The sequence below is a fragment of the Dermatophagoides farinae genome, chromosome 4, assembly GCF_024713945.1.
Source record: "Dermatophagoides farinae isolate YC_2012a chromosome 4, ASM2471394v1, whole genome shotgun sequence".
Classification (NCBI taxonomy): Eukaryota; Metazoa; Arthropoda; class Arachnida; order Sarcoptiformes; family Pyroglyphidae; genus Dermatophagoides; species Dermatophagoides farinae.
The window spans coordinates 491,051-505,498 of NC_134680.1; the positions used below are offsets into that span (position 1 = coordinate 491,051).

Genomic DNA, 14,448 nt, shown 5'->3' on the forward strand with positions numbered 1-14,448 from the left:
TTCTGATCTGAATCAGTTCCTTTGTTGCTCCTTGTTGCTGCTCATTTTTTTTTGTTTTTTGTGTTTGTTTTCGTCCATCAAATCGATTATTGTTGTTCTCGGAAAAATGTCTTGGATCGTTCATATGGATCAATCTTATCATCATCATCATCATCATCATTATTATCATCAAAATGGCCATCAAGATGATAATAATGGTTTATCTATTCAAACAAATAATTTTATGGATAAATGTCGTCAACGTATTTCATCATCGACACCGAAATTATTGAATCTATCATTATTGGCTGATAAATTTGTAGATAAAATTGTTGAAAAACTTTCCATACTAGATGGTACAAAACGAAATGGAACAAAAAAGATAAACGAATCATCCAATAATGATTACGATGATTTTTGGCCATTCATCAAACACATTATATTGATTATATTGATAATTGGATTCTATTATCTAATGTTCACCGTTGGTCATCATCGTTGGTCAACATCATCATCATCATCATCAGCTCAACAGAATGGATCAATGTTTATTGGTCCAGCATATCATACAGGAAATATTTCACATAATTATTTCTATTGGAATTATTCTGCAACAATTTCGGACAACATTTCTTCCGCATTTAATGATCATTATCGATTGAAATCGATTCGATTATCACCATTGGCTATAACGAAAATGAATGATGAACAATTTATACGATATTTATTTGATAATATTCAATTATGGATCGATTAATTATTAATTTCGGGCTTGACATTTTTGTTTTTATTAATAATTATATTAAATTAAATAATGATGATTTTTTTTTTGAAATTAATATCGTAAAATCTCAATTACAAATATCACAAATATGTACCAATTAATAATTAATAATTATTATTACAACATGAATATAAATATTTGAAGCGACAACCATGATGATGATGTTTATATGAATGTGGCTAAAAAATAAAATTTCTGATAAATGGATGATTGTTTGATTGATTGGATTGATTAATATATTTTTTTTACGATAATGATGGACAAAATATGATGATGATGATGATGATAATGAAATAGATAATTTTCTTTGTCGCCCTTTTTAATTAAAGATTTGTTTTTGGTCAACGATAATAATTTATGGTTTGATTTAACTGATGGGCTATCTCGTCATTATTTGGAATCGATAAAAACATTCTGGTTTCGTCTTCTAAATTCTAATTCGTAAATGTAGTGTGTGTGTTAGAATCACTAAGAGGTAGATATTTTTTATTCTGTTTTTTTTTTTTTGTTGATGAAATAATTTCATCTGCTGTTTACTGTTTTATTAATTAAATTCTTGGTGTTCGATTAGCCGACTCTGATTTTGATGATTTTGTTGGTGGCTGTTGCAATTTAATTGCCGGAAATTGAACATTAAATGACGGATTATCGAATGAATTCTGTGGCTGTAAAATCGATGATGTTGATGATGATGATGGTGGTTGATTATAATTACGTTTATTTGTCGGATCGGATACGGTTTGTTTCAATTTCAATGGACGTAATTTTTCCTGTTGTTGATCAACAATATTTCCATTTGTTTGAATAGTAGTGGCTGTTGTTTGTTGTGGTAATGGTCCACCATTCATTGTTAATGGCATTACCGATCGGTGGCTATACGTACCATTCGTCGTTTCCGATATAGATGATGATTGTTGTTGTTGTTGTTGTTGTGATTGTGATTGTTCCGTGGCCATCATTGCTAAACGTGATGATTTACGTCTTTGTAATTTTTCAATATTTTTATGTGTTGGTCCCCAATTTTCGGATGGTTGCATTAAAGTATTGATTTTCTAAATTTTTAGAAAACAAACAAAAAAAATCAAATTTTTTTCAAAAATCAAAAATCAAATCATCATGCTCTTATTACCTGAGCTATGGATTTATTTTTACCACCATCATATGTGAAATATGTATGCAACATTGTTGCAATGATAATAATTGTGGGAATAAATGCCAAAATCCAGCCAAAAATATTTGACCATTCTGGATAGATGTAATCACCACTTTTTGGTGGTTCATGTTTAATCCAATTGAATATCAATAGAAACTAGATTTTTTGAGTGGAAAAAAAATTCAATTTTTTTTTTGGAGTGAATACACAAAAAAAAAACCTAATGCTCACCATTAAAATTGATGGTGTGATATATTTCCACATAATTGACCACAATCGTTTCCAACGTTGAGATCTTTGTCCAATCATTTTTTCGATATCACGTAAAAATCTTTCCGTACCATAATACCAAGCAATCAATAAACATTCAGTGATGGCAATGATTAATACAGAAAAATTTGCTGCATAATGATCAAATAGGCCAAGCCATAATACACCACTTTGTGTGGTGAATATAATGCCGCCAGCATAACCTAATGTTGATACCAATAAAAGAATAACCATTTTATGATCACGAAGTGCCGGAAAACGATCCAATACAGCTGTTTGTACGGTTTCGAGCAAAGCAAATTGAGAATCCAAACCCAACGTAATGAGCATAAAAAAGAATAAAAATGACCAAAATGGTGATATTGGTAGCCGGGCCACTACTTCTGGATAAACAATAAATGCTAGGCCTACGCCTTGATCAACCACCTCGTCGACGGCAACATCCATTTCGTGGGCCAAATAACCAATAATGGAGAATACGACAAAACCACTGAAAATACTGGTGCCAGCATTGGCAAACAATACCAATATTGAATCACGATAACAATTATTGGTGAATTTATTATATGATGCCAACGTAATGAGGCCACCCCAAGCAGGTGATAGAGCAAAAAACACTTGTACAGCAGCATCACCCCAAACATGTGCAGCGAATAAATGGCTAAAATCTGGTTTCACATAGAATGCAATACCTTGCATTGCTCCGGGTAATGTTATTCCACGTATAAATAATATCACGAGTACTAAATATGGAAACAGTGCCGTAAAATAAACGACTTTGCCCGATGATTGTACGCCTTTACTTAGACATAAGAAAACCATGATCCATGCAATCAATAATGAGATGAGCAGATGAAATTGTATATTGCCCGTTTCATCAATGGTTTCAATATTGCCCAATACATAATTATTGAAATATTCATCTGCTGGTGCTTTTTTCTCCAATATTGGCGATATTTGTGATACCACCAGATTGGTTGTTAGATTCAAACGTTGTACATCCGTATGATTGAAACAAGTACGATTGTAATAGATTGCATTTGGATCATTAGCTATACAATCATCTTTTTCTTTATATGAATAACAAAGATCCGTACTCCATAATGGATCACAACGGGACCACGGTAATTCTGGTTTCAATGATGCATACATATAATATAATGTCCATGCTATAATCATATTATAATATAACATTACGACACCGGAAACGGCAATCATTCCATAGCCAAGACCGGCAAATAATGGTGAAAAATGTTTATAAATAACTACTGGACTTAGACTTGCATATTGGCCAAATGCTAATTCCATAAACATTAATGGAAAACCAACCAATAACATCATAACGATGAATGGTATAAGAAATGCACCACCACCATTTGAATAAACAAGATATGGAAACCTGATTTGCAACAACAACAACAACAATGAATGATGGTTAATGATTCTAACGGAAATGATTATATACGATACCTCCAAACATTACCAAGACCAACAGAATAACCAATTAATGAAAGAATAAAATCAAAACGACCTTGCCATGTACCACGATCCTTTAATGATGATGATTTTTTCTTTTTTGGTACACGTTTCGCTGGTGGATATGGTGCTTGCCGATGTTTCATTGTACGTTCATCATCGTCATCTTCATCATCATCATCATCTGGATCATCTTCTTCATCATTTTCAATTTCAAGATCATAACCAAATGAAATATCATAACCATCTTTTGGTGATAGAGGCACTTGTGAGCTTACACGTGGAAATTCCGTACCCATCATCATCATCAATGTATTATCATTTTGTTGGACAGATTTTTGTGGATCAAACTGAAAATTGAAAGTTCAAGTGAGGAAAAAAAACAAAAACAAAAAAACAAAAATACATACCCTCCAATCATAATATGGACGTAATTGTATTGTTTCTGCTTTTCTTTCATCGTCATCATCATCATCGTCATCATTGTCATCAACATTATCATCTTCATCATCATCGATATCGATATGATCGATATTTAAATCGATTGTTTGATTATTATTATGGTGATGATTATCATTATCATCTCCAATCACGTGATGACCATTATTATTATTATTATCATCAATTACAATGGTTGGATTATCCATATTGCCATTTATTGTAAGTATCTACTACTATCTACTGGTAAGAAAACAAAACAAAAAACAAATAATAATAATGATCAACAATCAATCAATTTGATTTGAATATTTTCAAATTTCTCATCAATCATCTTTTTTTTTCTCATTTCACCATAGTTTCAATCGATCACATGTATTCAAACACACACACACACACACAAAAACAAACAAAACACAATCACATGAAAAAAAAACATCCAAAGCAAAATCATCCGAAAAAAATAATGAGATTCGTGTTTATTTACCTGTGAAATAATCTCTCTATATGTGTGTATGTATCCTATGGATATAATCCGATATTGTGTACCTAAAATGCTTGGAATAATGGACAAGAATGAGACACACACGCTGAGAGAGAGATACAGATAAACACGAAACAAATACCATGATGATCAGAATGCAAAAATCGATATGATTATTCTGAAATCGAACACTTGAATCAACACCAACAACAACGTAAACAACAACAACAACAAAAATGAAACAAAACAAAACGATCCATCATATAATGGACACAATGACACACTTATCTATTATTGATTATTATTCATTTTTTTTTTCTCGGAAAAATGGTCTCATTCATGAATATCAAATGTCGATGAAACAAAATTCATTTAAAAAAAAAAATTTTTTGATAAACCAATTATGAACAGGAAACTTTTTAATTGGACACATTTTTTTTTGCTCAAACTGAATGATGAATGAAACTTACACGAAAAAATAAACTTGATACACACACAATATATATATATATGTAGATGACGATAAGTTTTTTTTTCATTTGGAAATTTTGGAAAAATTGAACAAAGAAATCAACTGGACACACACATACACATTTTTGTTTTTCTATGATGGTGACATTTAACAGTACCAGCAGCAGCAGCAGATGATGATGATAATTGTTTTGGAACAAAAACAACAACAACAATGATGATGATGAATGATGGAAATGGAATTTTTTCCAATTGCAATAATGATGATTTCTCACTCCATATATGTGTGGATCAATATGTAGACTTGGCCAATGGTGCCCAAAACACTGAATGAATGGTGAAGAATTATTTTTTCTGGTTTTCACTTCCCAAACAAACACAGAATTTTGCTTGATGCGCTTGATTCGCAAAAAAAAAGATTTGTTTTTGTAATTTCACATTCTAGATTCTAGATTCTACTACCTCTACATTCATCATCATCATCGATGAATGAATGAATGAATGAATGAAAAAGCAAAATAACAACAACAAAGATGATGAATGAAACATGATGATGATGACTAGTGAAAAAAAGAATCAGAATTTAGATTGTTGAAATTCTTTTATTCTGTTAATTTTTTTTTGGCGATTCTGTGAATATATGAAGAAAACAAAACCATCTTTCTCATCATATAACCACATCATTACATCATATGTATGGTGATTATTGCCTTAATTTTTTTCGATGTTGTTCCAACCACACAGCCATACTCAAACACTTGCCCAACATCATCATCCACCCGAATCGATCATGATGATGATGATGATGATAAATCTTTCGGTGAATGATGTACATGTACATGTGAAAGTATATAGAATGGAAAAACGACGACGAGACTAAGAAGTGAAAAAAAAAATAAAATAAAAATAAATGCCGGGTATGGCCGCATCACATGATGTGTGTGTGTGTGTGTTGGATTATATAGAAAATATTCTATGTGAACGGAATGACAACATTGTTCAGTCACAATACGTATACATACATCTATAGACAAACAAACAATGTCAAGGTCAATAATAATGTTTGTTAATGTGTGTGGGTGGTAGTGTTGTGGACAGTCTATACACACTACATACATATATATCGATCACAATTGTTTGATACCCTTCGTCTATGTCTATGTGTTTGATTATGAAATTATTGTTTTTTTTTTCACGCACATATAATACCAATTATTATATCGATCGATCCATCGACCAAACGGAATGAATTGTATTGAATTGAATTTCACATCCATAAATCCACCACCACCACCACCACCACTCTTGTATACTCAATATTTGAGTGTATTGCACAATAACAAAAACAAAAACAAAAAATTGACCTTGACATTTTGGTAAACATTATTACACCATCATTATCAAGGTCAATAATCATCATATTCATAGTCGATTCCTATTTTTGTTTTGCCACCGGAAAACCAGAATTTGAAATATAAAGAAAAAAAAATTTTTTTTCTCATTCATGAAAAAAAGGGAATTCTATTCGAACTAAATTAGCCAAATAATTTATAAATTGTTCGTTGTACACAGAATGTGTGATATTATGATATTACATAATCACAATTAACCCTAAAAAAAACTAGAATTGATCACTATTTCGACAGTAAATGGCAAAGTTTTTTTTTCTCTCTAGTATTATATCATTTTTGGATAATTTTCAATTCTAAAGAATGAAGAAACAAAAAAAAATGAAACTATCAGAGAATCTAACTAACTAATCGATAATTGTTGTTGAAAACAGCCAACAATCACATAACGGCCCTAGAGAGTATGACCTTGAAATTCTTTTTCTCATTGGAATAATAATTTCCAAATTTCAAGTTCAAAATTTATTTTCGTGATCAGAAGAAAAATTCACCAGAAAAACATCATCATCATCTTCATTTTTTTTTTTTTTTTTTGATCATCAAAATGAAACGAAATGAATAAATGATCAACACTTTCAATGTCGATTATATTATTTTTATGTGGAGAAAAAAAAAGTTCAAACAGTTTAATTATTTATATGTATATATAATAACCAATCACCAAATTGTATAAATCGATAAATTGAATTCATCATTCATCACAATGACTACTATTATGTGTGTGTTTGTGTAATAATAATCTCAAGTGTTGAAATCACTAGACAAAATCGTATTATACACACACACACACACACACGTTGAGTGTTAATGTTCTTTATTCTTTATTCTTTGTTGTCGTTAAAAAGGGTCTTATGACGTCACATGTTTTGTGCAAACGAATGAAACAACAACAACAACAACGTCAAAATAAAGAATTTGCTCAAGGGCCACACACATGTGTGTGTGTGTCAAATGGAATTCTATCACGTTCGTATAGAGAGACTACAATTTTTTTTTCTACACGAAAATTTTTATTTTCCAAAAAAAAAAAAAAATTTCTGTCGACATTTTGTGATTTGTAATTGAAATTGATGGACGGCAATCAATCGGTCGATTTTTTTTTTTTTTTTTTGTTATAATTGATAATTAGATTTGATTTCATTGTCTGGTTTTGATTTTTTGTGTAACCGGGGTTTTCGATACGAGCATTTGTATCAGATGCGATATATCACACACACACACACACACGAAATCATTGTCAATCCATTGATCCATCGACCAATGATTTCGACAACAGAATCAAGAATATTGTATCAAATACTAATGATGATGATGATGATTACAACAATGGTGATGATTGATGCGCAGAATCAAATCGAAACGAATCGAATTCGAAACTACCATTTTACAAGGCCATTTTCGATTTCTAATCGGCGCCTGATTCACATTATATATATATATAAAATTGGATCGATCCAACCGATGTCGATAAAAAGAATGTTGGCGAATCAAATCGAATCAGACAGAAAAAGAAGACAAAAAGAGAAAAAAAAATTTGAAACATCTTTTGTGCAAACAAAAAAAAACTAAAAACGAAAAAAAACACCCACGCAAAACAAAGAATCACGAAATAGAAAAAAAAAGAATAAATAAACCGAATCGAACAAGAAAAAAAAACTTTTCAAAAATACAAAAGGTTGTCAAAATTGAATTTGGTTCGGTTTTGGTTTTCGTTGCCATTGTCACGAAATTCGTTACAAACACACACACACACAATAACGAAAAAAAGACAATGGACAATGGAAATGGGAAAATTTCTCTTCAAAAAAAACTTAAGATTTTCTAAACAATTTTTTACACACACACACACAGAGAGAGAGAATAAAAAAGCCACAGAATCCAATTATCGATTCAATTGAATCAAAAATGAAATGGTTGGATCTTTCAATTTTCTCAATTCTCCATCCATCCATTCATCGATTTGAAACAGAAATTCACAAGTTACCAGTTATCAATATGTGAAATAAAAATAGAATCCAGACATCAACGACGACGACGACGAGAAAAAAAACATTCATGCATGCATGTTTGATGATGATGATGATAATTAGGTTTTTTTTCTGGGTGTTATTTTTAGCAAAACAACATTACCGGTATATCGACAACAACAACAACAACAACAATCACCCGGTAATTTGGTTGATTGATTTGGTTTGAATGAATACAGATGGATGATTCTGTTTGGTTGAATGAAAGAACGAAAGAATTTCAATTTTTTTTTTCTCTCCCACATATTTTTCATTAGTGCACGATATTTATGTTACTGATCGTGTGTGTGTGTGTGTGTGTGTCATTGTGGGTTTTGTTTGTTTGATGTTTTACGTTGATGAACAAAAACAAAAAACAGAAAAAAAAATGAAAATGAAAAGAAAAGAATTTTGAAAATTCGGAATTTTATTTTTGTTACTAGACGAAAAAAGTTGTTCTACTGTGGGAGAAAGCGAGAGAGTGAGAATGAGAATTGTAATGTTTGACAGACAAATTCCGTGTGTGTGTGTGTGTGTCACGAGTTTTTTCTTTTTTTTTCGAATTTCATTCTTGTCATTGGGAATAAATTTTTTTTTCTTGATATTTTGAATTATCATTCAGCCTGCCATCTATCCATGGCCATGGAAAACATTAATTTTGTTTCACATTGGAATGATTTTCAGGTAAATTAGTAAATTCTAGAAAACAAGGACAATTTGGATTGCCAAAATGTGTGACCATATTTGTCATCGGCATCCATAGGCAACAATTCCATGACGTAGATTTGATGGTGGAATTTTTTCTTTGCCAATCTTGAAATGATACAATAACATTTGTTCGATATGACCATTGTTGTTTTGGTACTGGTTTTCGTACTGGAACATAGTTATTATTATTATTATTATTTTTAGTGATGAAAAATTTTGGTTTCAATCGATAACTTCGTGGATGAATATTTGTAGCGGAAATCAGCATTATCATCATCATCATCATCGATATGATGAATATTCGAATATGAAACATGATGATTATGATGATGATGAATTTTTGTTGCTATTTTGTTTACACTAACAGCTCAAACATTGAATGATCAATCAATTTTAAATTTTTTTTTTCTTTTCACAGATTTGAGGGAAAATTTTTCACATTTTCAATTTTAAAATGAAGTTAAATTAAAAAGTTGTGTTGTTAACGCACAAAAACAATTTTCATTAATTATTATTCTTGCGCTTTATGGATATATGGTCATCATGATAGTCGATGATTCAAGGTTTTCAACTTTATTCATCATCGTAAATGATTCAGGTTTTTTTTTTTTCTTTCTTCAAAAAACTGACCATCATCATCATCATCATTTTCAAATTTGTATCCGAATTTATTTCAATCGCCGATAGATGGCGCATCTAATCACAATTTTATATATGTGAAAAAAAAATTATCAATCATCGATCGACCATTATAAATATTGAGCCACCTAATTCTGGTGGAAAAAAAATTGCCCAAAAAGTAAACAAAGAAAAAAAAAGAACATCGATCAATTTGTTTGGTTCTGTGCATTCAAATTTGTAATCAATAAATATATCCGGTGATCAATTTTACTATGGATAATTGGATAAAATGATAACAATCCATTTGTATCACTACCACCATCATCATCATCATCATCGGATGCAATTATAATTTTTTTTTAACCACTAAAACACAACAACAACAAAAAACAATCATGCGACATTATGATGTGAACAAATAAACTAACAACAGCAGCAGCAGCAACAACAACAACGAATAATAACAATGAAAACAAAAACCGGATTCACTGGTTAATAATAATGGCTACGATCCAAAAATGGCAGCAAAAAAAAAGAAAAGTAAAATTCAAATGAAAATCCGTTCAAATAACCAAAAAAATAAAATAAAAAATTAGGAAATTTCCGTACATTTGTCTACATGTAGTTTTCAATAAAAATGATCTACAATTTCCGCTCAAAAGACACACACACACACACAGACAGACAAATTCATATATCACATCTATATATCGATATAATAAATGATCCAAAGGTAAATATATGCATGTTGGATTATTTTTCGCTGCCCAAAAAAAATATATATAGATGAACACACACACACATGGGGAAAAAAATCAATCAATTCAATTAAATAAAAAATGGATCAAATATGGAATATTCTCTAAATATGGAAACAGAGAGAGAGAGAGAGAGAGAGAGAGAGAGAGAGAGAGAGAGAGAGAGAGAGAGTGATGTGTGCGTGCTTGTTAATGCACATGGTAAACATATATCATCATCATTGATCAGGATGATAACAAATAATGAATGGTAAATATTGAATATATATCCAAATCAATCAAAAATCATTATATCATTCTATTCATTTTATATATCATAAAAAAAAATTGAACATGATGATGATGAGATATATGGATGTGCAATACTACCAATGATGTAATGCTGCAATGTGGTAATAATGGTTTTTGGTAGATTCTTCATTTGATTGTAGTACATTGGATGATCATTCGTATAATCCATATGTAAAATAAAATAAAAAAAATTCCCATGATGATATTGAATATATAATCATTTCTACTGATTTCGTATCATGGAAAAATACATGGCAAACAAAACAAAAAAAAAAAAAAAAAAAACACCACATTATGGTGACAAGGTTCATTTCTAGAAAAAGAAGAAGAAGAAGAAAAAAAAAACATTTTCTTTTCGATTACCGGTCCACACGTTGTATTGAGATCAAAGACAAATTCAACTACACACAAAAAAAAAACAAAACGAAAACAAAATTTAAAAAACAAATCAGACACCACATGACTTGTGTGTATATATGTCTGCTGTCAAATCAAAAAACGACAAATATATATATATCGATATTGATCGAAGAAAAAAAAAAGACTATGAAATGAAATCAATTAATGAAAATTTGAAATCAAAACACAAAACAAAAATGATGAAACGTATTTGATTCAGGCACATTTAAAGCACAAGCAAACATACACTACACTACAAGTGACAACAACGAAAAAGACTTGTTAATGTTGTGTATTAAGTGCGTATGATCTTGGATTCTGATTGATCAAAAAAAAAAATTATACAATCAATTACAACACAAAACATCTTAATCTGATTATACATTCGATTAAGATGTTATAATTCAATATATAATGGTAATGTTTTTGTTTGTAAAATTTGTGTGTGTGTGTGTGTGTTTTTCTTTTCACATTGATAATAATGATTGTTTGTGATGGTGGTTTGCTTGCTACTGTAAATCGTTTTTTTTTTGTTAATTTCTTATCATCATTTATCATAAATCAAAATATATATAATGCAGCCACTAAATAGGAAGAAAGTGAGAAATCCACAACAACAACAACCAGATGGAAAAAAAAAACCAAAAACAAATCAAATCCCAAAAGAAGAAAAAGAAAACACCGATAACAAATACGTTTAAATGTCGTATATGTATGAAAAGCAAAGAAAAAAAAACTATTGATATATGGGGGATGTGAACGTGGGGGAGACAACAAGAAAAAAAAAATTTAAATTTAGGTTCCATTCATTCATTCGTTCATTCAATCGATATGTCGGCAAACATTTTTATAAAAGGTCTATGTCAATGATTTGTAATGTTAAATAAATAAATCACAATTATGTGATAATTCAATGAATGAAAACGATAATCAAACGTTTTTTTTGTTTGTTTGTTTGCATTAAATGGTGAATAGGAAAAAAAAACGATTGCCAACCACCACCACCATCTACCACCATTTTTCCCCCCAAAAAAAGCAATACAAAAGAATTTCCGGATCAACATACTTATCATCGTCATCGTCATCATCATCATAATCATTTTGATTAAAAAAAGAAAGAAAAAAAACAAACTTTTACAGTGCAATCGTTTGATTGTTGATCGTTTTGCTTTCGTTTTTTTTTCTTATTAAAACAAAAACGAAATAACAACAACAACAACAACAAGATTCTTTCCATTCTTTTTTTTTGGGTCGCTTTGAATTTTAATAAATGAATGAATGAAAAGTGCAATATATTCGAATATTTATGTGTAGAAGAAAAAGAGAAAAAAAAACGATTGACAAACACACACACACACATAAACACGAGATTTCATTAAGAAATAAAAAAAAATTCCACATTAATTGTGACATACAGAGAATATTTCTTTCTCTCTCTCTTTTCTCTCGCCCACATTCAATAGAATGTCGTAGAAATGACAATTATGGTAAAGAATTGAAGAATTTTTCATATGAAATACAAAAAACAAAAAACAAAAGTCATATACGTGACATAATGAGCTCCAATTTCATTTCTATCTTTTCTATTATCTTTTTTTTTCATTATTAATAGCAATATAATTAATTTTTGAACAACAAATATAAACAATACTAATAATATAATAATTGAACAACAAGATAATTAAGATATCATATCATAATTAACTTGAATTTGATTCCAATCATGACATCATATTCTTGCCTACACAATATATATATATATATATATTTAAATGAATTCAAATATATATATATATATATATTGTTGATTGAAAAGTTTTTTTTTCGTTCATTTCATTAATCGATTCTAAAAATAACAAATTGACAATTTTTGAAAATGAAAAAGCAATATATAATTGACAATTACGTCCTCTGTGACCATCAATCGATGATAAGAGAGTCCCAAGAGATCATAACAACGTGTGTGTGTGTGTGTGTGTGTGTATGATGCAAACAGTGACACAATCATTCTATTGGGAAATGTGAAAAAATTTTTTTGAAAAAAAAACGAAAAAAAATTCTCATTTCTTTCAAAGTTAATTTTCAAGTTTTAAAATTACACAAATTAAACCAGGTACATCTGGTTCTCAACTTTAATTTGTGGGCGACTTGTTTTTGTTTTTTTTTTTTTTTTTTTGGTTCGGTTATTATTATTTATCATTGGAAAATAAAATTCGTTAATTTGCGTGTGTGTGTGTCCTAAAAGTGTACAATAAGAAAACATGAAAAAAAATTAGGTAGAAAAAAATTTGGGTTATCTACGTACGAACGTAAAAATTCACCAGTAAGGTGCGGTATTATTATTATTTTTATCATCACAATGACGGTGTCCAGAACCGGAATTATGTGTGTGTGTGCGTGTGAATGTCAACAACAACAAAAGAAAAAAACATTCGATTTTTTTTCAATTTTCTTCACTGGATAAAAATTCAATAAATTCTATATTCTATAATAAGATTATTATTGGTGGTGTGTTGAGATAACAAAAAAAAATTTTGCAACGATGACAGACAAAAAAAAACACGTTAATGATGATGAGAAAGTTTTGTTGTTGTTGTTGTTGTTGTTTAAATGTGGGCGTGGATTATCGTCGTCGAAAACGACGTCAACAACAACAACAACAAATTTGTGGCATTACCTTGATGGTGATAATAAATTCAAAACCAATTTATGAATTGAAAATTTGATAAAAACTTTGGTTTTCATCATCATCATCATCATCAACAACATTGGCCAATTTTCAATGAAATATTGACCATCGGCAACCAAACGATAATCGAATGACGTTGCACAATGAATAATTAATTGAAATATTCCATCCATAATAATGTTAATTGTCAAGTTTGTCAATACATTATTGTTTTTCAATGGTAAAATTATATTCTGAAATATGAGATTCAAAAAAACAAAACAAAAAAAATTTCCAATGTGAAAATAATTGACCTGTTTGACCTATAGATTTGTTTTTCAATCAGTGTGTGTGTGTGTCTGATTGAAATTAATAGAAAAAAAAAATATAATTTTTCACACAATTTGATCTGAATCAACGTCAATCAATCCGAAATCGATAAAAAGATAATAAATTCAATGTACAAAGTAAAAACAAAATGATGAAAAATATACGAGAGAGAAAAAGAGAGAGAAAAATTTCACACTAAAATT

At 29.7% G+C, this 14,448-nt stretch overlaps 2 protein-coding genes across 6 annotated transcripts; one reads left to right on the plus strand and one right to left on the minus strand.

Annotated features, from left to right (window-relative positions):
• The first annotated feature begins 4 nt into the window (after positions 1 to 4).
• Positions 5 to 814, plus strand: LOC124490650 (uncharacterized). Its single transcript, XM_047053186.2, has one exon. It carries the CDS (start codon positions 107 to 109, stop codon positions 734 to 736), a length of 630 nt encoding a protein of 209 aa, XP_046909142.1. The 5' UTR covers positions 5 to 106; the 3' UTR covers positions 737 to 814.
• A 488-nt stretch (positions 815 to 1,302) lies between these two features.
• Positions 1,303 to 5,807, minus strand: LOC124490649 (sodium-dependent proline transporter). Of its 5 annotated transcripts, XM_075730262.1 has the most exons (7): positions 4,727 to 5,801; positions 4,588 to 4,649; positions 4,073 to 4,340; positions 3,657 to 4,012; positions 2,148 to 3,585; positions 1,893 to 2,072; positions 1,303 to 1,815 (listed from the first exon to the last, which is right to left on the minus strand). In XM_075730262.1, the coding sequence occupies exons 3-7, from the start codon at positions 4,307 to 4,309 to the stop codon at positions 1,312 to 1,314; spliced, it is 2,715 nt and encodes a 904-aa protein (XP_075586377.1). In that variant the 5' UTR covers positions 4,310 to 4,340; positions 4,588 to 4,649; positions 4,727 to 5,801; the 3' UTR covers positions 1,303 to 1,311. The 5 variants fall into 5 exon arrangements, with proteins under 5 accessions (XP_075586377.1, XP_075586374.1, XP_075586378.1 ...); XM_075730259.1 differs by having other exon boundaries at positions 4,073 to 4,343; positions 4,588 to 5,807; XM_075730263.1 differs by lacking the exon at positions 4,588 to 4,649 and having other exon boundaries at positions 5,175 to 5,657.
• Positions 5,808 to 14,448: the final 8,641 nt, after the last annotated feature.